The sequence below is a fragment of the Gigantopelta aegis genome, chromosome 8 (genome assembly GCF_016097555.1).
Source record: "Gigantopelta aegis isolate Gae_Host chromosome 8, Gae_host_genome, whole genome shotgun sequence".
In the NCBI taxonomy this organism is placed as follows: domain Eukaryota; kingdom Metazoa; phylum Mollusca; class Gastropoda; order Neomphalida; family Peltospiridae; genus Gigantopelta; species Gigantopelta aegis.
In genome coordinates this window covers 59,537,148-59,565,021 of record NC_054706.1, presented here as the reverse complement: position 1 = coordinate 59,565,021, position 27,874 = coordinate 59,537,148, and the positions used below count along the sequence as shown (strand labels likewise).

Here is a 27,874-nt window from a genome sequence, read left to right as displayed (position 1 = left end):
AAACAGCTAGCTTGCAATGATTGCCATCCAAGAAACATCTAGCTTGCAATGATTGCCATCCAAGAAACATCTAGCTTACAATGATTGCCCTCCAAGAAACATCTAGCTTGCAATGATTGCCATCCAAGAAACATCTAGCTTGCAATGATTGCCATCCAAGAAACATCTAGCTTGCAATGATTGCCCTCCAAGAAACATCTAGCTTGCAATGATTGCCATCCAAGAAACAGCTAGCTTGCAGTGATTGCCATCCAAGAAACAGCTAGCTTGCAATGATTGCCATCCAAGAAACATCTAGCTTGCAATGATTGCCCTCCAAGAAACATCTAGCTTGCAATGATTGCCATCCAAGAAACAGCTAGCTTGCAATGATTGCCATCCAAGAAACATCTCACTTGCAGTGATTGCCATCCAAGAAACAGCTAGCTTGCAATGATTGCCATCCAAGAAACAGCTAGCTTGCAATGATTGCCATCCAAGAAACAGCTAGCTTGCAATAATTGCCATCCAAGAAACATCTAGCTTACAATGATTGCCATCCAAGAAACAGCTAGCTTGCAATAATTACCCTCCAAGAAACATCTAGCTTACAATGATTGCCCTCCAAGAAACATCTAGCTTGCAATGATTGCCATCCAAGAAACATCTAGCTTGCAATGATTGCCATCCAAGAAACATCTAGCTTGCAATGATTGCCCTCCAAGAAACATCTAGCTTGCAATGATTGCCATCCAAGAAACAGCTAGCTTGCAATGATTGCCATCCAAGAAACATCTTACTTGCAGTGATTGCCATCCAAGAAACAGCTAGCTTGCAATGATTGCCATCCAAGAAACATCTAGCTTGCAATGATTGCCCTCCAAGAAACAGCTAGCTTGCAATGATTGCCATCCAAGAAACATCTCACTTGCAGTGATTGCCATCCAAGAAACAGCTAGCTTGCAATGATTGCCATCCAAGAAACAGCTAGCTTGCAATGATTGCCATCCAAGAAACAGCTAGCTTGCAATAATTGCCATCCAAGAAACATCTAGCTTACAATGATTGCCATCCAAGAAACAGCTAGCTTGCAATGATTGCCATCCAAGAAACAGCTAGCTTGCAATAATTGCCATCCAAGAAACATCTAGCTTACAATGATTGCCATCCAAGAAACAGCTAGCTTGCAATGAATGCCCTCCAAGAAACAGCTAGCTTGCAATGATTGCCCTCCAAGAAACATCTAGCTTACAATGATTGCCATCCAAGAAACATTTAGCTTGCAATGATTACCCTCCAAGAAACATCTAGCTTGCAATGATTGCCCTCCAAGAAACAGCTAGCTTGCAATAATTGCCATCCAAGAAACAGCTAGCTTGCAATGATTGCCATCTAAGAAACATCTAGCTTGCAATAATAGCTATCCAAGAAACAGCTAGCTTGCAATGATTGCCATCCAAGAAACAGCTAGCTTGCAATGATTGCCATCCAAGAAACAGCTAGCTTGCAATAATTGCCCTCCAAGAAACATCTAGCTTGCAATAATTGCCATCCAAGAAACAGCTAGCTTGCAATGATTGCCATCTAAGAAACATCTAGCTTGCAATAATTGCCATCCAAGAAACAGCTAGCTTGCAATGATTGCCATCTAAGAAACATCTAGCTTGCAATAATTGCCATCCAAGAAACAGCTAGCTTGCACTGATTGCCATCTAAGAAACATCTAGCTTGCAGTGATTGCCATCCAAGAAACATCTAGCTTGCAGTGATTGCCCTCCAAGAAACATCTAGCTTACAGTGATTGCCATCCAAGAAACAGCTAGCTTGCAATAATTGCCATCCAAGAAACAGCTAGCTTGCAATGATTGCCCTCCAAGAAACAGCTAGCTTGCAATGATTGCCCTCCAAGAAACATCTAGCTTGCAATGATTGCCCTCCAAGAAACATCTAGCTTGCAATGATTGCCCTCCAAGAAACATCTAGCTTACAGTGATTGCCATCCAAGAAACAGCTAGCTTGCAATGATTGCCATCCAAGAAACATTTAGCTTACAATGATTGCCCTCCAAGAAACAGCTAGCTTGCAATGATTGCCCTCCAAGAAACAGCTAGCTTGCAATGATTGCCCTCCAAGAAACAGTTAGCTTGCAATGGTTGATTTCCAAGAAACAGCTATCCGGCATTTATTTTCTCTAAGAAAAAATTAGCTTGCAAAGATTGCTATTTATGAAATAGCTAGCTTGTATAGATTATTCGCCAAAAAACGGCAAGCTTTCAATTATTGCTTTCAAAGAATCAGCTAGTTTTCAGTGATTGCTGCCCGATCCAAGAAACAGCTTGCTTGCATTGATTACTTTCTAAAAACAGCGTGTTTGCACTGACTGCTCTTTCCAAAATGCTGTCTGATGTTTCACTTTATGGACAAAAAAGGTCAGTTACAGATAAGGTGTTGAAATAAAATGTCCAGTAAGTAATAATAAGCGAACCACTCTTGACCTTTAATTAGCATATGAAGTGCTCACCAATGGTTGGTGTTAGGTCCCACCTGGTTATGTCCATCTCACAGTTAATTGCAAAGACAAATATTGCAGGGACACCTGCTAGTTGTTGTTTCAGCAAGCTGTTAAACTATTCCTGATCTCTGTTTTGTCTGTAGGTCAGTTTTACTCTTCATCTGTACCACAACATGACTTACGTTGGTGTTTAGTCGGACAACATTTGCAATTACTTGTAATAACAATTTTTGAAGTAACATAGCTCAGCCATCATTAACACAGTAGCACCTTTTTTTTTCTTCTTCAATATAATGTTTGTACAGTCAAGCCTGCTTCAACCACCTCTAATAAATAGCCATATCTTTAATAATTAATCATGAAAACAAAACATGAACAGAAAATGGGTTAAGCAAATTAATTTTTAACAAGTTGGACACCAAAAAAGATAATAAGTTGGAAAACTTAGGACAACTTTGGAAATAAAATTGCATAATCTCTTAGGCTTCTTTTTTTTTCTCAGAACAATCAATGAATATGATCTGTTAAAACTTTTTTTTTCTGTATTCATGTTTTACAGTACTTGCATAAGTAACTTTTTTTTTTCTTTTTTTTTTAATTCAATAGATAATAAAATAGAAAAAAATTAAGGAGTTGAATTTATAAATCCTGTTTATCTCTTACAGACATGTAGCTACATGCATTTAAAAAGCTTACATGCTCATGTTTAAGAAAAACAGGCTTCTAAACTTTGGACCAAGATGTTTAAAACAAAATTGAACAAACGACACTGATTTCATTGTGATTGTTTTTTTGCATTATCTATTTACATAATCTGTTATAGCACATTTACTGCATGCTCATGTACCGCTTTTGCATAAACAACAATCTGTTATTGTTTATTTTTTTCAGTATTAATTTCTCTACATAATCTGTTAAACTGTGTTTACTTCGTGTTTGCGTCTTTACAGATCTTTAGTTGACCTTGCTTGCTGTATTCACACCATGCTGTGCATTCAGGTAGCTGCATTCTAAGTAACTAGGGGCGGGATGTAGCCCAGTGATAAAGCACTCGCTTCATGCGCAGTCGGTCTAGGAATGATCCCTGTCAGTGGGCCCATTGGGCTATTTCTCATTCCAACCAGTGCTCAAGACTGGTACATCAAAGGTATATGCTATCCTGTCTGTGGGTTGGTGCTTATAAAAGATGAGGGTTTCTGCCAGAGGGTAAAATGGGTATTTTATTTTTCAAGTGAACATTTTGACAAAATTAATAACTTGTCGCGTGAGAGCCAGAAGGACGTAAGTGCATCAAAATTCATTTTTAAAAAGCCAAGATAATGAAGGAAAACTGTTTTTCTTGATCAGTATTTAAGATGTCGAATTTGTTTTAATGACAATGAAAGCTGAAGATATATATGATTTTTTTTTTTATATTTGCGGTATTAAGAGCATATTAGGTGTTTTAGTTATTTGCTTAAACAGTTGTAGTTACGACAATTATTCATTATTAAATTAAATGTGCCATTTACGACTAACAGTATATCAAGTAAATTTAAATATTTATTCTGAAAGAACCATCACTTCTAAAACATTTCAGTTTTGCAAATCACATATTTATTTTTAAAAAGGAGAAAGCTTGTAAATAGAAAATAGTTAGAAGCAAACATTCAAAAAGGAATACAAGTAGAAGTACGTATTAATAAAATCACAGCTTAAACAAAATATTACGTGAAAAGAGTTATTTTACTTTTGTTAATAATAATACGATAAATAAAATCACCAGTTGAACAAAATAATAATGTGAAAAAAACTACTCGTGAAATCCTTGTTTTCTTTGACCCACCCCTGATTTTGTGCGACCTTATCTGGTGCAGGGTTTCTGCCAGAGGGTAAAATGGGTATGGTACTATACACAAATATTTTTGCAGAAAGTTAACTTTTTGACAAAATTAATGACTCTTTATCATTACTGTATGATTTTCTTAATCCTAACCCTAAACGTAACCCATTTTCCTTCTGAGGGAGGACCCCCCATATCTCTGTTGACTGTGGTTGCATTCAGTTCCATAGAGGCATACCCAGAAATTTCTATCTGGCAAAAACACTGTGGTGGTAATGCTCCATGTTCATTGTTTGATGATGATGCATCAGAATCAGACGACTTGTCCATACAATACCTCTTTTTCTAAGCAAGTATTCGTACCTGATGCAGAATCAGACGACTTGTCCATACAATACCTCTTTTTCTAGGCAAGTATTCGTTCCTGATGCAGAATCAGACGACTTGTCCATACAATACCTCTTTTTCTAGGCAAGTATTCGTTCCTGATGAGGAATCGGACGACTTGTCCATACAATACCTCTTTTTCTAGGCAAGTATTCGTTCCTGGTGAGGAATCGGACGACTTGTCCATACAATACCTCTTTTTCTAGGCAAGTATTCGTTCTTGATGAGGAATCAGCCGACTTGTCCATACAATACCTCTTTTTCTAGGCAAGTATTCGTTCCTGATGAAGAATCAGCCGACTTGTCCATACAATACCTCTTTTTCTAGGCAAGTATTCATTCCTGATGAGGAATCAAACGACTTGTCCATACAATACCTCTTTTTCTAGGCAAGTATTCGTTCCTGATGAGGAATCAGACGACTTGTCCATACAATACCTCTTTTTCTAGGCAAGTATTCGTTCCTGATGAGTCATCAGAAAAGCTGATGTCAAAATAAAGATCAGGGGCCTAATTCACTGAAGTCTCTCAACTTTGCGATCTCGCAGTACAATGCTAAATGCAAAGAGGATGCTTCATTGTCTAGCAGAGCCTAAGAGAGCTTTGTGAATTAGGCCCCTGTTCTGTTCTGTTGTAAGACCAAAAACAGCAACTTAAATGTCAGAATTACCAAATGTGCTCTAGTGGTGTCGTTAACAAAACACCCCCCCCCCCCCCTTTTTGTTTTTTTACAACTGTTTAGTTGATCTTGCTTGCTGTATTCACACTGTGCTGTGCATTCATGTAGCTGCATTCTAATAAACTACTTGGTGTGCAGCAGACAAATGGGACACCATGGTGAGAACCTGCTGTGCAGCCCTCAACCGTTAAATGTAGGTTCAGCGTGTGGTGCAGTGTACGCTCAGTGACAGAGTGTTGTGTCTTGTCTCCTTGCAGTGTGGCATCGATGTAAACAAGCCCAACTCTTACGACCAGACAGCACTGGACATAGTCAACAAATTCACATCCAACAAAGCTGCAAAAGAGCTGAAGCACATCTTGAAAGGTAAGTTGCCGGTTTGTAGCATTAAAATTTAAAAAAAAACTTTTTTTAGGGGGAGGAGCGGTTGTTAATTGGTTTAGTATAAGCACATCTTAAAAGGAAAGTTGCTGGTTTGTCGCATTTAAAAACAAAAAAAAACAAAAAACCCAAAAAAAACAACCTTTTTGGAGGAAGCAAGGTTGTTGATTTGGTGTAAGCACATCTTAAAAGGTAGGTTGCTAGTTTGTAGCATTTTTTCTTCCTTTTTTTTTTTGTTTGGAGGGGGGTGTTTGTGTGAGGGGTATTGGTTTGGTGTTAGCCAATATATATATATACAGGGATTTACCGGACGCACAAAACTTGCGTATAGGACGCACTAAAACTTAACTGGACCCACAAAAATAGAGATACTGCGTCCCGTGGGATGCATAAAATATCTTGACATTTTCAGTAACCCTGTCCACTATCAAAGACCGATCATTCTGTGTAACACACTATTTCTTTTCTACCTATAAACTGCGTATTCAAATGGGGATTCCCCATATCGAAAACAAAAAGTTTTAATCTCTGGGAACACTGCGTCTTTATCCTTTGCTGCGCTTAATCAGGTAAAGTTGGTAATTTCCGGAAAGATATCGTGGATTTGCGATCGTTTGGAACTTCTCGTCAACAGGCCGAACACAATCGGAAATTCCCGGGCGAATAAAACAAATTGGTTAAATGTTCTGATTTGCATTAACAAACAAGTAGCACGATTCATAAACAACGCATGGTGTTGTGAGTGTCATTTAGCTTGCAGGAAATGGTTCAAATAATTATTATACAGATCAAAGTGAAATGTTGATTTTGAAAGAATAAACGATGAATACCGACATTGATTTCCCGAAAGTGATCATTATTTTCTAGAGGGGGGTGTATGAATTGAAAAAACCCTGTCATGCGGATATAGTCATGAATAAACAGATTGACTTGCGGAAGTTTTTTGGTGGCAACTTTAGAAAGAAGTCATCTGATGATGACTGTAATGAGGGTAGGTCTACGGATCATATAAGCACCGAACCCGATTCCAGTGCATGTTCATCGCCAGTTAAAAAGAAATGCCGAAGTTTCAATACAGAGTGGTTACGAAAATACTTGTGGTTACAGAAGTCCGAGTTGCATGGCGGTATGCGTTGTGAAATTTGTGATCGCGCAAACGCGGTAAATCCTTTTACCACCGAGGAAGGTTGTACTAATTTTCAGAATTCTACTCTGATCCGACACCAGGAGTCTAAAGTACACACTGAATCAATTAAAATTCTTCAATTATGTTCTGACCTTGACACTGCTAGACAAAAAGTAAAAGATAAAATTGGAGATGAACAATCCAATAAAGTTGAGAACTATATAAAGCAGCTGAGAACTGTTATTTTATGGCCAAAAGAGACATAGCTGCAGACGTTTTTACAGATTTAATGGACCTACAAATTCAAAATGGTGTTGAAATTGAAAGCTATTACAAACGTCCACAGGTTATTATGGAATTTGAAAAATGCATTGAGGATGTTATTGAAAAAGACCTGATAGAAAAATTAAACGCCAGTGACTACATTGGAATAATGCTAGACGAAACCTGTGACATAGCTGTTGAGAAAAAATTAGCAGTATATGTCCGTTATCTCGACAAGGGTGAAGTGTGTGTGGCTTTTCTTGGTAATGAAATATAACCAATGGCACTGCAGCAGGCATAGAAGAGACATTGGTGCACTTTCTCAAACGCAAAAACATTTGTGATGACTAGTTAGGTAAAGTGTTTGGTCTAGGAACTTATGGTGCATCGGTCATGACTGGCAGATTAAATGGTTTGAGTGCTAAGCTAAAGAAAAGGAACAAGCATCTAGTGCAAGGGCATTGTGTTGCACATAGGTTAAACCTAGCAGTATCACAAGCTGGTAAAGAGGTTGATTATTGTGAAAACTATCACAGTACGATTCATAGTTTATACAAATATTACTCCGATTCTTCTGTTAGGTATGACAAACTTAGAGAGCTACAAACCATTCTACATGGCAAATCTAAAACAAATAACGGAGCCATCGTCTGTCCCATGGCTGTCTGTTGAAGCAGCAGTAAAAATGATAATGTCCAGTTATTGCCCCATAATACTATCCCTAGAAGGTGACAAAAACCCCAAAGCTATTGGGTTACATAAATGTATAGCCAGCAGCCTTTTCCTGTTACTTATAGCATTACTGATCGATATTCTAACAGTTATTGGTGTGCTAAGTCTGACTTTTCAGAAAGATTATGTAAATTTGTCTCATATTAGACGTAGTGTTTGTTGTACAAAAGAGACCCTGAGTGCTATGAAACATGGTTCAGCGAAAGTGGATGAAGTCTTGACCATTCTAGGTGTAACGGTAGCTGGGCAAAAATCAAAGTACAAAGATGTAGATATCACTGACAATGAATCCCTCAGACAGAGATTCTGCAAAATCAGGAACATGTACATTGATAAAATTATCAACAATTTGGACGATAGATTTCCAACCGACATTCTAAACTTGCTTGAGTGTTTTGATGTTGTTTTCAACCCTTCCAGATACCCTGATGCGTCAAGTCTAGTGCATTATGGCACAGAGCAGCTGTCAACATTATGCAATTTTTATGCTGATCTTGTGAACAAGGACAGGGTTACTGCACATTTCCTGCTGTTCAAACATTTAGCAAAATCTTACAGGTCTCTCACTTTTGAAAACTTCTTAAAGCTTTTAATCAGCGATTTCCACGATCAGTATCCAGACTTCACACTTCTTGCCAAAGTAGCATTGATCTTACCTGTGTCTTCTGTGCCTTGCGAGAGAGGCTTTTCAGTCCAGAATTCAATAAAGGACAAAGTTAGAAGCAGACTAAGCCCCGAAAGACTCAACAGGTTGATGTTTATTATACTGGTGGGTCCCAGTATAGAACAGTTTAACTTTGTCAACGCAGCGAAAGCATTTAGTGCTATGAAAGACCATTATGCTATGAAGTTGAAAGACACAAGTTTACTGATTTACAATAAAAGGTAGGGAAAACAACAACACAGCTTGTTAAATTTACTTTAATGAAACATATAGTATACACGTGATTTGTTGTCTGCAGCTCTCTGTCATTTGTGTGGTTTTGGGACCCTTTGTTTTCAGGTTGGGACCCCCAGAAAAGAAAGAGGGGAGTCCAAGGGACCCCCATTTCAGAAAAACAAAGTAAATCCCTGTATATATATATATATTTTTTTTTAATGCTTCTGGGTTTTAATTCACTAAACTCTAGCAACTTCGCAATCTCACAGTGTAAAGCAAAAAGATGTTGCTTAAGAGGGCTTTGTGAATTAGACCCATGTTTTTTTTGTTTTGAAAACACATATTTGCATATACACATCTATTCAGTTTGCATAGTTAATAGTATTCATTTTAAAATGTTCATTGGTATTACTATAGAGTGGAGTTTTAATTATGTTTCAAAATATTATGCATGTACATCCATTCATCCATCCCATCCATCCATCCATCCATCCACCTTAAACCTATACATCCCATCCCATTCCTCTCATCCATCACAATCATTTGACCAGCTGCTCATTTATTCATTTGTCCATCCTTCATCCATCCATCCATCCATCTGCCTATTCTTTCAACCAGCTATCTGTTCATCCACCCATTTGTGTGTCCATCCATCCATCCATCCATCCATCCATCCATCCTTTCACAGGGTTCGTACAGGTCATGGAAATCCAGGAAAGTCATGGAATTTGTAAATGTCATTTTCCAGGCCTGGAAAGTCGTGGAATTTTTATATTGGTCATGGAAAGTCATGGAAAATGAAAATCTATCTAAATCCTTTCTCTTTTTTTTGCTACTTAAAATTTAAAAGTAATGTAATAAAAAAATTAAAAATTGCTAATCCCCCTAATCCCTTTCTGAACATTAAAAGACAATTACAATAAAAGTTATACAGATATGGTAAGTATTACATCTATCCTTAATACAGTTTTAAAAAAAACCCATACATTTAAGCGAGGATTGTAAACAATATCCTTGAAACAGTCATAGAAAGTCATGGAATTTGGTTAGTGATAAAGTGTATGAACCCTGTTCCATCGGTCCAGCCAGCCAGTCCACTGAGGCAGCATGTTAGTTAGAGCTAGAGGTGTACATGTACAGTAAATTGTTATGGCTAGACGAATACAGAACATATGCTCTAAATTCACTTTCTAAAGAAACTGTCCTTCAATTCCTGTGAGAAATAATGAGCAAACATCCAGCTTCTTTAGTTATAATAGTTGCTGTGGCAGACTGAATAGCACCTTGACAAACAGCCATTTCAACAAGTGATAAAAGCCATGTATTCAAACCTGAGATATTCCTCTTATGTCATTGGGGTTAGAGGTCAGATGAGTCCAGGGTTCACGTGAGGTCACCTGTCTTGAAGAATCATTTCTTTTTCTCTTTTTTTAAATTTTTTATTATGATGACACTTTATGTTGCTGAGCCGTAAATTTAATGAAACATTTTCTTCTGCCTACAAAGACATCTTGAAAAGATCAATTCTGCCTTTAGTACAGACATGTACTGACAGTTAATGCCGAAGAATTTCCTGCACACTGACGGCATTGTGTGCTTATTTCATGCAACTTAAGTTCACATAAGACTGTCCAATTTTTCTTTTTATTTGCTCACATGGTTTACTCAAATTTTTTAATCTTCTTTATAGCTTTGGGAACAAGCTAAGTGTTGTGTTTTGTTCCCGGGTGGATACAGAGCTGTCAGCAATTGGGGTGATGGTGTATCGTTACTTCAGGCTATAATGGTTTTGTGTCCGTGGAGATGATAAATGGATCTGGCATGCTGGGCAGGTAGTTTTTACAGAAGCTCCTGTATCAGCCCTAGACTTACTTTTTTTTTTTCCTTTTTTTTTTTTTATACCTTGAGTGACTTTTCTTTCAGAATACTTAAAAATCAGCTTTAAAAAAAGAAATAGACGTATAATAGAATGTTTATTACTTTGTTTGTATGAAGAAGGGGTGGGATATAGCTCTTGTAGAGTGCTCACCTGACAAGGGATGAGTTTATGGACCGCCCTAGACGGATTCAGGTTTTACCCCTATCCCACTTATTGCACTATGACTGGAACATCAAAAGTCATGGAATGTAATGTCCTGTTTTGGAAATAGCAATTAAGGAATTACTTGCTGCTTTTTCAGTAGGAGTACTTAGACTATGGCAGTCACAGGTTTCTTGTATTTCTCTGTCTGTCTATCTATGTGTCTGTCTGTCTGTCTGTCTGTATGTCCATCCGTCCGTCTGTCCGTCTTTCTTTCTTTCTTTGTAAGTCTGTAATGCTAGATATAGTTTGACTTGTATTAAAACTAATAGTTATATTTTGAATTTGCTTATTGTCATAATTTACTACTATTAAGTCCAGACATTTGCTTCAAACTCACAGCAGAAAGGGACATGTTAAATGCTAATAATTTACTGCTATAAAGTACAGACATTGCTTTAGACTGACAGCAGAGAGAGATATGTTAAATGATAATAATTTACTGCTATGAAGTACATACTTTGCTTTAGACTGACAGCAGAGAGAGAGAGAGAGAGAGAATGAGAGAGAGAATGAGGGAGGTAGAGGGAGGGAGAGACAGACAGACAGACCGAGAGACAGAGACACACAGAGAGAGAGAGAGAGAGAGAAAGAGAATGAGGGAGGGAGAGAGAGACAGACAGACCGAGAGACAGACACACACACACACACACAGAGAGAATGATAATAATTTATTACTATGAAGTTCAGACATTACTTCAGACTGACAGAAGAGAGAAATGTTAAATGATAATAATTTACTACTGTAAAATGCAGACATTGCTTTAGACTGACAGCAGAGAGAGAGGAAAGAGAGACAGACAGAGAGAGACAGAGAGAGAGAGAGAGAGAGAGAGAGAGAGAGAGAGAGAGAGAGAGAGAGAGAGAGAGAGATGTTAAATGATAATAATCCACTGCACTACAGTATAGACATTGCTTAGACTTGCAGAAGATTAGGACATGTTAAACAAGTTTCCTGTTTCTGTTAGACACACAGCTGATGAACAGGTTTTAAAAAGATACATACATGTATGTTTAAAGAAGCACATAAAGAACTGCAGTGAATGTGCAAATACTTGTATACATGTACACAAATGTACCATGTCAGTTAAAAGGCTATATTGTTTGGCTAGTACATGCACATGTAAGCAGTATTACAACCCTATAGGCTGTAAATCAGATAACTTTTGCTAACAAGAAATGAACTTGAAAATGTTAGGGATATATATATATATATAATGTTGTTTATACATTATCCCATTGGGCTATTTCTCGCTCCAGCCAGTGCACCACGACTGGTACATCAAAGACCATGGTATGTGCTATCCTGTCTATGGGAAGGTGCATATAAAAGATTCCTTGCTGCTAATCGAAAAGAGTAGCCCACGAAGTGGCGATTGCAGGTTTCCTCCAACCCCATGTAACCGGAAATAAACTGTGTTGAGTGCGTCGTTAAATAAACCATTTCCTTCCTTTATATATTATATACATGTATAAAATCACTATAACACCTGACTGGTGGGGGAGACACACACACCTGCCCCCATATATTCATTGTATTAGAATTTGTTTGTTTGAAATGAAAATCCTCTCGCATTGTTATAAAATCGCTAGCCCATTAACAGGTAGAAAAATCTGTTTAAAGTTTTTTTTTTTTAACAACACAACTAGAGCATATTAATTTATTATTAATTGGCTATTTATTGGATGTCAAACATTCAGTAATTCTGACATCTTCATGGAAAACCTGCTACATATATCGATTAGCAGCAAGGGATCTTTTGTGGCACTGTCCCCACAGACAGGACAGAACATACCACAGCCTTTGATGTACCATTTGTAGGACACTGATTGGGACAAGGAAAAATCCATCTATTAGAATTTGTTACAGTTTAAATTCAGTTTAAATGAGAATATTCTCACATGATTATATACTCGGTAGCCTAGTAGAAAAACCTATCATTACATGGTAGAAAACTTTATCTATCATATTATAGAATTTGTTAACTTTTAAACTGAGAATCTTTTCACTTGCCCCTTGGCTGGTAGAAAAACTTATTCATTGTATGGAATTTGTTGTTTTAAATACAGTTTAAGTGAGAATATTCTTAATTGATTATTATATATAATCTGTTTCTAATGAAAACACTTATAATTATCCATCATATTGTAGAATTTGTTACAGTTTAAACTGAGAATCTTTTCACTTTGTTATAAAATCATTAAGTTAAAGTTTGTTTTCTTTAACGACACCAATAGAGCACATTGATTTGTTAGTCATTGACTATTGGATGTCAAACATCTAAGAGTCTTAAGATAGGAAACCCTCTACATTTTCCCACTAGTAGCAAGGGATCTTTTATATGCACCATCCCACAGACAGGATTGTACATACCATGGTATTTGTTACACCAATTGTGGAGCACTGGTTGGAATGAGAAATAGCCCAGTGGGCCCACCGAAAGGAATCGATCTTAGATAGATCACGTGCGTCAGGTGAGCACTGTACCACTGACCTACGTCCCACCCCAAAATCATTAAGTTCCCTAACTAGTGAAAAAAAACCTATCAATTATCTTAGAATTTGTTATAGTTCAAATTGAGAATGTTCTCGCATCATTAAAGTGTCACTACGTGTTACCGATTGCATTAAAGAATTCAGAATGTAGATGGCTTGCAGTATCGTCTATCACGTGTCTCCTGGCTGACCCTCGCTGGTGTGCTGTTCACTTGTAAGGGTAGTCTAGTCTGGCAATGTTTTCACTGCTCTCACACTGACTGATCACCTAACCTGTCATTCTTCACACTCTAAGCTAAATCAGTATTTGGGGTTTTTTCCTGTACACTCCTAGATGGCGCATATCGCAATTGTCTGCTGCTGATTCATTCCGTTGTTACAATGAACTCTGGGACACAGGAGGTGAGCATGAGCTAAATGCTATAATTAAACAGGTATGTTTTTTTTTTGCATGTTGAGATGTCCCGTGTGTTATACTAAGAGTGTCCTGACACTGGCACGCCAAAGGGTCCATCACGTGTGTTGGTCTCTCAGCTACAGACAGGGTAAAGCCGAGTTGGACATCTCCATTGAGAAACTTGTACTTGTTTAATTTGCTTTGAGGACATGCTGTAGGGTAGGCCCTCGAGATTGGTATATCAGGTAAGTGTTTCCAATATGAGTCCAGATTGTTAAGAGTGAAGTGCTAATTCATTCTGAAAAGGGGAAATAACTGCCTTGTTGTGGACCTGTCAAAAGGAAAAATGTTTATGATAGTTTTGTGTATGCTGGAGTATTTTGGTTAGACAGAATTGCTTGTGCTGATAGGTTAGAGGAAGATAGTAGAATTTTTTTTAAATTCTTTATTTTGTATTATTGGCATGCAATGATACATTACAAAATACCAAGAAAACATTATATACACAGCACATACTTGCAAACAATGATTAAAAAGTATGTACAGTAGAATTTTTTTTTAATGTTTTGTGATAAGTGAACATTACAATCTGAACGACAAAATCATATCCCCACACAAGGTGGAATTGAAAAGGTATTTGAGCAAGGTTGTGATGTTTCCACAAATCGCTGTCAGTTTATGTTAACCATAAAGATATGAGAAGTGGATATTGATGAAAGAAGGGTAGAAGCTAGATGCTTATTAATTAATTGAATAGCCTCAGTGTTTGTGTTGGGGGGGGGGGGGTGAAGGGAAGGGAACTATATTAACGTGCCCACATCTTTACGGTTCGGGCACGCCCACCATGGATTCGGGTTCTGGCATAACCAGTCCACGATTCCATGGCGGGAGGGGGAGGGTGAAGGTAGTAGGTTGTAGGTTGATGGGGGCAATTACCAAATTTAGATGGTAAGACCTATTTCTATAAGTCCTAATGGGGAATAAAAAGCTAAAAACAGTTAATTTTATTCAGGCTTTCTGCCAGAGGGTAAAACTGGTATGGCGCCATACCCAAATAGGGGTGGGATGTAGCTCTGTGGTAGAGCGCTTGCCTGATGCACGGTTGATCATTGGGCTATTTCTCATTCCAGCCAGTGCTCCACAACTGGTGTAACAAAGGTTATGGTATGTACTATCCTGTGTGGGATGGTGCATATAAAATATCCCTTGCTGCTAATGGAAAAGAGTAGCCCATGAAGTGGCGACAGCTGGTTTCCTCTTTCAATATCTGTGTGGTCCTTAACCATATGTCTGACGCCATATAACCGTAAATAAAATGTATTGAGTGTGTCGTTAAATAAAACATTTTCTTCCTTCCTTCCATACCAAATTATTTTTACAGATTTTTTTTTTAAGTTAACCGTTTGACATAATTAATGACTCATATCATTACTGTATGATTTCCTTAACCCTAACCCTAAACCTAACACATTTTCTTTCTGAAGGAATCTCTCTCTCTCCCCCCCCCCCCCCCCCCCCCCCCCCCCATACCCCTGTCAACTGCGGTTGCATTCAGCAAATATTCAATTCCATAGTGCCATGCCAAAAACATTATTTCTGGCAGAAACCCTGTTATTGTTATTATTATTATTAATTTTTTTTATCCAAATGAAAAATATTCATAGATCATTTGGAAAAAACCCACCTGACTTCGACTGACATATATTTCAGTTTTTGTATCAAGGGAGTGTCGTCTAGTTTACTTGAAGAATGTCTTGCCTCAGTGGTTCTCATTGAAAGATTCATACAAAAATGTACCTTCTTTTTTATGTCTAGGACACTGACTGTTCTCAATGGCTGGTGTTATTGTTTGCCATTGTTGCAATGTATATAGCAAGTAACCAGTCAACACATAGTTATTTGGATGTCACTCAAATCTAGTGTGTATTCACAAGTGTGAGTACATCCATCTTCTAAAAATTCATTCTACTATATATGTTTTCAGTTCAGTTTGCAACATTTGCATATAATCCAGAGGGACAAATACTGTTTACTGCCAGACCATCATTCTTAACAGATACCTTCTTAACAGATACATGTGTCACCACAGTTTAGTTTATTACATGTAGGAAAAAATGATAATTTCAGATTTTTAAAATGATAATGTCATTCAGATGCAGATCTGTTTTGATAATACCAGAGTATCATTAAACATTAATGCATTTATCATTTTGCTTGTTATCCGACGCCATATAAATGTAAATAAAATTTGTTGAGTGCATCGTTAAATAAACAGTTTCCTTCCTTCCTTCCTTCCTTCCTTCCTTCCTTATCATTTCGTTTATTATTGTTCAATAAAAGTATTGTCAAATGAATGATTTAACAAATATTAGTTTTGAAAAAAAACCCACCATTTTTTTTTATTATATGAAGATTTAATATTGATTTATGAACTGTACCCTAAAAACACCACCATAATTTCATTTTCTGATTTATTATCTATGTGACAGCAAGTAAACCTAATAAATCTCCATTTTGGTGCTCCTCAAATATTTCTGTCAGTTTGTAGCAGGATATAGGTCAGTAGTTATATTGATCACCAAAGGTATGATGGGTCAATCCCCACCACCTCCTCGTGGATCCATTGGATTATTTCTCAATTTAATTAAGTAGTATAAGAAATTTGTTTAAAAAAATATCCCTTGCTGATATTGTTGACAGTTGCCTCTATTTTTTTCTTCTTTTTTTTAGATCAGCTAGTGTCACTTTGTACTTCAGTGTTATTAGATAGTCCTTTCCTTTGTCGGTTCATAACATTGGAAACCGTCCAATAATAGCGTTTATGATTACATGTGTGTCATTCCACATACAGTCAAACCTATTCTAATGGCCACCTATATTAAATTAAAGTTAAAGTTTGTTTTGTTTAATGACACCACTAGAGCACATTGATTAATTAATCATTGGTGAAAACCTGCTACATTTTTCATAATGCAGCAAGGGATCTTTTATATGCACTTTCGCACAGACAAGAAAGCACATACGACAGCCTTTGACCAGTTGTGGTGCAGTGGTTGGAAGGAGAGATGAAACCCAATCAGTTGAATCAGTGGATTCACCAAGGTGGTTCAATCATGTAATGTAAGCACCTCAAACAAGCACTCAACTGACTGAGCTAAATCTCACCCACTGTTTTAAGAAACCAAATTTGTATTCTCCCAAATCATCTAATATTCAAACTAACCTGTATTAATCAGCACCTTCTTAAGAGGGCATTTTGTCAAAAACTCCCTTTAGTGGCTGCTTAACACAGGTTTGACTGTATACAGATACACGAATACACATACACTGGTGTGCCATTGCACTTAAAATCTTTGAGATAGCACTTTGTAAATCTGTGAATCATCTAGTAATGGAGATTCCATTTAGGAATGTCAGGTATTGCCATTACTGTTATTGTGATTTCATCTGATCATCTGTTCCTCACTGGGGAATCTCGTAACTGTATCACTGCACAGGAGAATGCTTTAGTCCTGATAAAATATTTTATACAAATTTCGGTGTGTCAATGCAATATGTAGATGGTAGACTGCATGAGATGTAACTACTGTACATAGTTTTCATGTAAACGCAGATGCCACAGTCGACTGATAACATTATCAGTAACTATGCATTTACATAAATATGTATATATGTAGAATAAATGTATGTAAGTGATTCTTAATGGAATTACTAAATCATTTCTGGGTTTGGTAACTTACATGTATACTGACATACAAAAGAAATTGTACCAAGAAAAATTTATTTAATTTGCCTTATGATTTGGATATTGGAAATAAAATGGTGGTTAAATATCTTTTTGCTTTTATGGATTGCAATTTTGTTCCCAACATACCAAAACATCACTCTCATGAATATATGTGTTTTAAACATGCAATATATGTTTGTTTTTTCTTCAGTAGTCTTATCAGAGTATTGGTTTTGGGGGTTTTTGATGTCAGTAAATATGTGTATAAAATATGTCCTTTTGTTTCATTTTTTCTACATGTGTTAGGATAGAGTTAAGTGGTAAAATCATAACATTAATCAATCATTGAATCGATCACCTGAAGTGGATGTGTGTTATGTGTGTGTGTGTGTGTGTGTGTGGGGGGGGGGGGGGTCCTGTCCCCACTAGTGCCCCGTGACTAGTATACCAAAAACCCTGATGTATGCTGTGATGGGTAAGTGATTATGAAAATCACAAGCTGCTTCTTGATAGAAAGGAAGGAAATGTTTTATTTAACGACACACTCAACACATTTTATTTACGATTATATGGCGTCGGATATATTGTTAAGGAACTTCTTGATAGGAGTAGCCTATGTGGAACAGTAACCATATGTTAAACAAAAAATATAATTCTGGCATCAAAATAAGTCCAAAAGAGTCATTGAGGTTAACATATCAAGAAAGTAAAACAGCATCTTATTCTGGATAAGATTCTCAAGCTAATGATATTTCATAACAATATGTCCCACAGTGTTGTTTTCATACAAAATTGCCAATATATTCTTACACACTAATACAGTTGGAAGCATTTGGTCATGTCCATTTATTAGACTTGGCCACAACTTGTGTTATCATGTTGTATGCGGTGTAGTCTAGGATTTAAAAATAGGAAGGAGGGAAATGTTTTAACGACAGACAACACATTTTTAATTACGGTTATATGGTGTCAGACATATGGTCAAGGACATTGAGAGATGAAACCTGCTGTGTCTACTTCATGGCCTACTCTTTTTCGATTAGCAGCAAGAGATCTTTTATATGCACCATCCCACAGATAGGGTAGTACATGCCACAGCCTTTGTTGCACCAGTTGTGGAGCACTGGCTGGAACGAGAAATAGCCCAATATGTCCACTGACGGTGATCGATCCTAGATAGACTGCACATAAGGATTTAAAAGTAACTCTACTGAGTAATTAAGGTGCACACACAGGTATTGGTACAGTGATAGCAATGATTTGAGTGAATAATAAAAATAAAACATAAAACAAACATTAACATCTACCACCATGGATTAGTACATGTATGTCTGTGAAAAGATTTTGTACTGAAAACAGTGGAAATTGTAAACTGTACAAAATTGATATAACATCTAAAGTTGGCCAATCCATATTTTGTGTTTCAACCTGTATATGGATTACTTTATACATGATACCTGTACTTATACTAAAACGCAAAAGAAACGCAGGTCCTGAAAATGCGAAAGAATTGCACTTTGTAAAGCAGTATCTTTGGTGGAATTGAACCTCAACTGTGTTAAAGGACATGGCACACACCCACACCGCAGTCCCACCTGCGTGTCAATTTCATTACCTGTGTGACGTCACGAATTCTCAAAACACGTTGTTTGCACGTGCTGGATCATCCGTATCATGAATCCAGTGCAAACACACTCATTGAAATGCTTATAAAGCCTACACACCTGGATTTAATCGCATAAATTCAATTTGAGTAGTGACAGACAACAGAATCACATTTTAAAAATGCCGCGACTGATGCAACTCCAGCGAGGGATGGCCACCGGGATGTTGCAAGCCGGACAGACCCGTACTGCTGTAGCCAGACAATTGGGATGTCATGTTTCGACAATCGCACGCCTTTCTCAACGTCACCAAATCACTGGATCTGTGAACGATCGACCACGCACCGGCCGCCCGAGGGTGACAACCGCAGCCCTAGACCGGTACATCCGGGTGACCCACCTTAGGAATCGGATGCTGCCAGCAGCTAACACCGCTCACCAGGTGCGTGGTCCAGTGTCCGCCGATACCGTCCGACGCCGTCTGAGGGCAGCAGGACTCCGTAACCGCCGTCCTTATGTGGGACCAATATTGACCCCTCGGCACCGCCAACAACGTCAACAGTGGGCGCAACAACATCAAAGATGGCGACGTGGCCAGTGGCAACAAGTTCTGTTTACTGATGAGAGCCGTTACAATCTTTCCAACGCTGATGGCCGAATCCGAGTATGGCGACGTCGACATGAACGTTACTCCGACTGCTGCGTTCTGCAGGCCGACCGATGGGGCGGGGGTAGTGTGATGGTGTGGGGTGGGTTCTCATTCAACCACAGAACACAACTTCATGTGTTCAGACAACGCGTTAATGCCGCCGTGTACCAAAATGACGTCATCAACAATCACGTCGTTCCCTTCTTTGCCGCTCACCCACGTGTGCGCTTGCTGCAGCAAGACAATGCCAGGCCGCACACTGCCAGGGCAACACAGGCGTTGCTGGCTCAGCACAACATCCCAACGTTGCCGTGGCCAGCCTTATCACCGGACATGGCGCCTATCGAACACGTCTGGGATGAAATCGGACGTCGCCTTCAGGCTCGCGGACAACCTCAGAATATGCAGGCGCTGGAGGCAGCATTGGTCCATGAATGGAACTCACTCCCTCAGGCATTCTTTCAACGGCTTGTCAACTCAATGAGGAGACGTTGCACTGCCTGTTTGAATGCCCAGGGTGGTCACACGCGATACTGACTTTGACAATGCTACAGGTCGTCTCTTTCACATTTTTAACATGGACCCCCACCCTACTTTATGACATGAAACAATAGCCAAAAAGGAATTCAATCAAAAATTTCCAACACCAATGTGTGCCGAATTGGTGTAGCTCCAAAATAAATGTTGAAATCTTCATTTCGTTTTGTTTTTTTAATATTTTATATCCAATTTAATGAGAACCTGCGTTTCTTTTGCGTTTTAGTATATATTCAGCCTTCTAAATTCATATCTTGTGGCAGCAGCTTAGTACAGGTAAATACAGATAATGATAAAACTGTTTGTTTTGAGATCAATTTTGCAACAGCTTTTTGTGATGACCGTCTATTGATGCCTGCAAGTAGCCCTATTCTAGTATCAGACTGTCAACTGTCACGACAAAGTTAGGCCAACTTGACGGTTGTATTGTAATTTCCCCAACTCCCGATTTACTACTGGTATGCTTAGATTAACAACTAAATGGTCGTAGAAGTCGTATACAATGAAAATCGAGTTGTAAGAATGCTCAGACTTGCAACTGAACAGTTGTAGAAGTCTTGACAGCAGAAAGTTGGCTAACTGTCATGGCAGTTGATAGTCTGAGCCTAGCATTAGTTTAAAAATGTGTTGTAAACAAATATTGCTTTTTTCTTTCCCCCCCCCCCCCCCCCAACTATTCTTACTGTATTCTTTGTGAATGGTTTAAGAAAACCCAATGAATTGTGAAGAAGAATTTACCAGTTGACAAACTTATCTGTTAGCCATTATTATAGCCAACAAAAGCCCATTAGAAAAAAACTTGCGCTAATGATTGTGTCCAGTGACTATTTGTGAGGACAAGAAAACACCATTGATGTAAATATGTGTCTGTTGACTGTACATACATGTACTGTGACAGCATGAAAGGATGAAATGTAAAGTATCATCAGTGATTATTTTTTTAAATGTTTACTTGGCAATTTAGGTCAACCTAAAAAATATATTGTTTGCTGAAACCATGCTTTTTCCAAAATATCACTGGATTCACATAGATAAAGGTGTGGAAAAGGTTTTGATTTTTTTTTAAATTGTAATTTTATTTTTATTACTTTACTTCTAATTTTATTTTCAAAACTTTTTACCTTTTTGTATGACTCATAATTCTAAAACAGATCTAACAGTGCAAATGTATGTTATTTGTTGTATGAGTGTATTAGTTGGGACGGAATGTAAAATTGGATAATTTTGACATTATAGTCTCAGAGAGGAAACCTGCTACATGTTTCCATTAATAGCAAGGGATCTTTTATATGCACCATCCTACAGATAGAATAGCACATGGCCTTTGATATACCAATCGTGAGCACTGGCTGGGACGAGAAATAGCCAGGAATCGATCCCAGACTGATTGTGCATCAGGTGAGCGCTTTACCACTGGGCTACGTCCCACCCCTGAGGTGCAGTGGGTCATAGGATCAATCATCCTTGATGGACTCTGGGTTTTTCATTGAAACTATGCCTCACAACTAGTATGCATGAATGAATTAATGTTTAATTTTACCCTAAACAATAAAACAATTACATGTATCAGATGTAGTTAAATGGATTAAAAAATGGAAGTTTCTTTGCCGCTTTTTGATAAGAATATCCTGTGTGGTGGCAGCAGTGTTCTTCTTTTATTAGACCAATAGTCTAAATAATCATATGTTAGATACTAAAATAACCATAGTTTAAAATGTGTTAAACAAACATTCCTTTCCTTTGGTATGTATTGTCGGACTTATTGTCAGTGGCGTGGCATATTAGACTGAGTGAAGTACAGATAGGTATACATGTAGGTATGAGAATGACCACTGAGCCATGGGACTCATTTGTCAACAAGAAGAGATTTATGGCAGAATGATCCCCATGTTGTGCATCACTGGCTTTCTATGGCCATACAGAGGCTAATAGAAGTCTTGAGTTTTCTTTTTTTATAATAAACTGTTGGCTTGTGATTTTCCAAATGATTCAGCAGAAAGAAGCGCGAAATAGTCGGACAAAGGAGTGACAGTAATAAGCATGTTAGTGAGAAATCGTGCTCGGTTGATGGTGGTGATCATGAAGAGTAATGATTGGTGTTGAAATGAAGCCAGCTGTAGATTTGTTGATGTGCGTGTTGTTAAACAAACATACATACAATGTTGATCATGTACTTTGATTTCATTTCATTTCAACTTATTTTCATGCTTATATCCAAATAAGGTTCAAGCACGCTGTCTTGGGCACACAGCTCAGCTATCTGGGCTGTCTGATCAGGACAGTGGGTTAGTGGTTAGTGAGAGAGAAGAGGGTGTAGTGGCCTTACACCTACCCATTGACCCCTTAAGAACTCGCTCTGGGTTAGAGCCGGTTCCCGGGCTGCGAACCCTGTATTTACCAGCCTGTGGTCCGATGGCTTAACCACTGCACCAACGAGGCCGGTTTGATTGTGTCCTTTAATTTTGGACAATGTTGTTTTTTAATTATTGCTATGCAGGGATAATTTTTAGTTCACATATAGTACATTAAGCCAGACTTTAATTTTTATTTATTTTTTGAAGAATATAATTCTAAATACTTATTAAAAAAAATCCACAATGATTATAATTAGAGAAAATAAATTTGTGCTTTCCCTTATTTGTGACTTATGACTGTAAAGTGACTAGAAATGGAAAGCAACAAACCATGCATGTATTACCCCACCACTTTAAAGCCGCACATCCTAGTTCCATCCAGCGAAAATAAATTATAATTTGGTTAATCTACAAACCTGTAACACACTTAGATCACGTTTTTATCAAATGGAGTGAAAAAGCAGGTTTTATATCGATAAATACCATGGGAATCTCCATGTCCCAATTGCTTGAAATAATTTTGAAAGTTAGTATTCTGATGTCACCGGTAGAAGCACAACAATGCCTACGTCACGACAAATTTCACAGACGCGAACCGTGCACGAGAAAACAAACCGAACCAAAATGATAACGGTCACGTGATATACCAACGTCTGTGACATTAAAAATAGATTGGACCTCGCTTGCTTAACGTTTTTTTCTCGACAACACGTTTTGTGAAAAAATGTATTTCATGGTTTTACAAACATCAGGATTACCAAAAAGCACTTCAGGTGAATGGAAATGTGTATTCTAAATAATAAAATGTAAGTAAAGTGTAATTTTATTTGTGAAAAATGGGGTTTAATAGCGAAAAACAACGCCGTAATGGTTAACAAATAAACATAACTAGGGTGTGTCCCTTTAATATAAACACTTACGTATAATATTTGTACTTAAAATTTATAATATTTCAGTCTTTAGTTAAGTAAATTGTTTGCTTGCTTGATATGTGATAGGTCATAGGATTGATCCACCCTTGGATGTGTTGGGTTACTTGTTGCCTAAAGAACTTGGGTCAAAGTATCAAACCCATTCTCTGATTGGGTTTTTTTTTCTGTTCCAACCAGTGACCCATGATTGGTATTTCAAAGATTATGGTATGTGCTTTCCTGCATAAAAAGATCTTTTATTACTAATGGAAAAATATAGCAGGCTTCCTCTAAGACTGTCAGAATTATCAAATGTTTGACATCCAATAGCCAATGTTTAATAAATTAGCATGCCATAGTGATGTTGTTAACCAAAACAAACTTTATCCTTGTTTTCTCATTGGAAAGACTAGTCTATCTGCTCAGATGTTAATTAAACTTGGTTAGGTCACAATCACAATATTATGTGCTCATTAGCATTTGAATGTTTCTTGTAATGAAGTCTCGACCCAGGAATCCTAAATGGTGCATGAAAGGTGATATATTCCTTGATTTCTTCCAACCTCAATTCCTTTGATGTTTGACCTCGGCCGGTGTCATGCTAATTGTGTCCTTGACTGACGTCCTGGCCCAGGTTACCCAGTGAACGTACCACAATGTTGCTGCAGTAAATCAGTGTAAATCACTTCACCTGAGTTGTTGTGACACGCCAGCCTGTGTTCTGTAGCCCACAGGTGCTGGGTGGGGAGAGCTGGTTTATTAACCTCTCTGATAACCTCTTTGTTGTACACTAATGTTTTCTTTCTGACAACATGACACATCATGGTGCTTAGACTGGAAAACCTCGACCTGAAGAAAGCCATCTGTGTAGGAATCTTAGGTGATGAGGAAGTTTTACTCGCTGCAATTTATAGACTGTGAGGGGCAGGATGTAACCCAGTGGTAAAGCATTTGCATGATGCGCAGTCGGTCTAGGCTCGGTCCCTGTCGGTGGGTCCATTGTATCTCCTTCCTGCCAGTGCACCACAGCTGGTTTATCTAAGCCCATGGTATGTGATATCCTGTCTTTGGGATGGTGCATATAAAAGAGCCCTTGCTACTAATGGATAAATTTTGCGCTTTCCTTAACTTTTTATTGACTGTTTTACTTCAAATATTGTATAATTTTGTAATATAAATGTGAGCTCTTAAAGAACAATAACAAACAAACAAAATAAAAATAAAAATAAACAAAAAACACTGGAAATGGTAAACAACATAATACAGATGCAGTCAGTAATGTTTATTATCCTACCAAAGATTCTGGGCTGACAGAGTTGGCTCCCCTAGATTATAACAAGAAATGATATATCATTTCAGATCAATATCAATGTTAATTCAGTTTTTAAAAATCAAGGTCAAAATTATGATTAGTTCACTGAATGTTTATTCATAATATTGAAGTTAGTTTGTTTTCGTTTCTGTCAGTCAAGTCAGGTCAGGTCAGGTGCATTCAGAGCAAGCTGTTGTAACGCATGCCTGTCATGGGCACAGGTGCAGGCCTTGGCCGAATCCTCTGTCCAGGACAGGATACTATCAGTCAGTACTAGTCGTGGATATCTGTTTATACAAAATAGTTTTGTGATCCATTTAACAGCAACCATCAGCATTTTACAACAGCATATGTTATAAAATGACAACTCTTACGGTTAATAGTTAGGCTTAAACTTGTTCTTAGTTTCAAAATGAGCAGATTATTTTATTTTTTTAATAATAATAAAATACACTTAAGTTCTACGGAATAGCAACAAGGGATCTTGTATATATGCACTTTACAACTGTCGGGACAGAACATCCCACAACCTTTGTGTTTGAGATAGTAGCAATAGGGCAGTGAAAATTCCACCGAGGATACTCATCTATTGCACCTCAAATGAGCACTCTACCACTAAGCTAAACTCCCACCTCAAACATGTAAATATATATCATTTTTTATATGCATATGCATATGCATTCACATTCTGCCCCAAATCCAGCTCTGGCAAAGTCAATAGTTAGACCCATGCCTTCAGTGGATGTGGTCATGACAAAACATATGCCCCTTCTCTATCTCTCTCTCTTTCTCTCTCTCTCTCTCTCTCTCTCTCTCTCTCTCTCTCTCTCTCTCTCTCTCTCTCTCTCTCTCCTCCTCTCTCTCTCTCTCTCTCTCTCTCTCTCCCCTCCCTCCCTCCCTCCCTCCCCACACACACACACAACATACATATGCATATGCACATACCAAAAACCTAGATGAAACAGCTTGTATCAGTATATTATCGATTGGTGTCCACTCTGAAATCATTTGACCTTGTAACCAACTGCAATCTACCAGACATTATGTTGATCACACTACGGGTGTATTTGCAGGTCTTAAAATCATTTAACACCTGACTGGGAACTGGGTCAATCTAATCAGCCTGCTAATGTATGGGCTATTTTCATCTTTCACCCACACACCTTATGTCCTAATGGCTGAGAGTAATCAATTACTCTGAAGTGTAATAATTACTCAGACTTGGATGGACTGGAGTTAAACTGTTGTCTTGATAAACATTTTTCTTCCCCAGCCCCGCGCCCAGAGATACTGAACCTAAATAGAACGATTTTAATTATGTTATTTCACTCTTGGTTGGTTACGAAGATAGCCCGGTTTTAATTTTCTAATATCTATAAATGGTGGTGAGCTAGGTGTGATAGGTTCTTGTATCAAATGTGTGTTAATTAGAGAATGGGCTACATCCATGCCGGTCACTGGTACAGATTAGAGTAATGAGTGATGGTTAAAATTACCAGTACCTCCGATCACAGGGTGGTCAGGTGTAATGGATTGTAGGATCAAATATCCTCAGTTGGCCTGTTGGCGGTTTCCTTTCCATTGCAATCAGTTCTTCATCAGTAGGCCAAATGGTGTTTTCCTTTCTATTGCAATCAGTTCTGTGTCTGATACATCAAAAAGTCCATGGTATGTGCTACGCTTGGTTTGGAAAACTACAGATAAAAGGCTTCTTGTTACTAATTGAAAAGAATAGTGGTAGAAATACTGCCTTCCCCAAAAAAAAATTGTTGGTCAACATCAATATGGGCCAGAAGATTTTTTCACCTGTTGCTCCATTGAACCGGCAGCTATTTTACATTTATACTCACACAATCATGTTTGGTCCGGCAGAGTTTGATTTGGGCTAGCAGAATTTATTGTTTGCTGGACCGAATGTCTGACAAAAATTTCAGCCAATTTCAAACCCTGTACATATATGGTGGCAGCAGGTTCTATAGTACAAGTTTTCCTATTATCTACAGGTATTTTGAGAAATTTAAATAAGTTTTTTTGTTACATTTTTCAAACCCAGTTTTTTCCCTACTGAGTCAGAAAGTACAGCAATAAACACATATGTGCTGTTTTGTTGTGTCATAAAATGTAGCATCGCTAGTGAGAATTCTTTGTCAAAAGGTTGCTGGCACTAAAAATACCAAGTAATGTTTGTAATGATATTTTTGTTATGCTGCAATTATTCCCTACACGCAGACAATATACCATTAAGCCACTTCCTATAGTATTGCCCATCTATAGTCCATCCCACAGCAAACACCTTTTTCATACTATGGAATTTACTACATGTTATTTATTCTAAGCCAATTGGTTTCTAAATAGCACAATTTTTTTTTTTTTTTTGTTATTTCCAAAACACTTTTACTTTTCTTCTTACGTCAAACCAAACTGAAATTATTTAAAAAAAAAAAAAAAATTGTAGGAGGATGGGACGGACTATAGCTGCCTCATTTTCTTCATGTTGATATAGTTCCAACTCTGTTCATTTGCACTATATGACTTTCTTTTTATTGGATTGAGCTACGGCGCCAGTTGCACATTCCCCATTCTCAATATTGTCAGTGGGATGCGTGAACCAGTATTGTGAACCAGTATTGGAAAGCAATTGCTCCCGACCGTCTTACTTACTTACTCAACATCCATCACTTTGTACCTGCAAAAACAATGGCCTGACGACCCGCTCGGCTACTAGTATGCCAAGACGTGGGCCCTGTATAGTCATCATTATTATACTGCTGGTGTATATTTTTACTTGGGTCTATTTCTGACCTGTGCTTCCTCGGCTTCCTGTAAATGAAAGAGTTTGTTGTTTACTAGCTGGCTTGCTGGAGGAAAACAAAAAAGAGGAAGGCAGTTATGACTGGAGATGTATTAGATAATCTGGGAAGATTACCTTTGGATTAGCTTTTAACTGTATATGTGAGATATGAAGTTCTGTCTGCCCCAGTGTCTCGGGGGCAGGGACTGTGTGGGTTGTGCTTGTGTGGGTCAGGGAGTGCCAGGTGAGATAA

General features: G+C 37.9%; 1 protein-coding gene across 1 annotated transcript in view; it reads left to right on the top strand.

Moving 5' to 3' along the window:
• The window catches only part of LOC121379305 (caskin-2-like), a 211,270-nt gene that overhangs the window by 88,151 nt on the left and 95,245 nt on the right, over positions 1–27,874 (top strand). Inside the window, exon 8 of the mRNA XM_041507859.1 lies at positions 5,637–5,745. Within this exon, the coding sequence (XP_041363793.1) occupies positions 5,637–5,745 (109 nt within the window). The remainder of the gene's footprint in view (positions 1–5,636; positions 5,746–27,874) is intronic.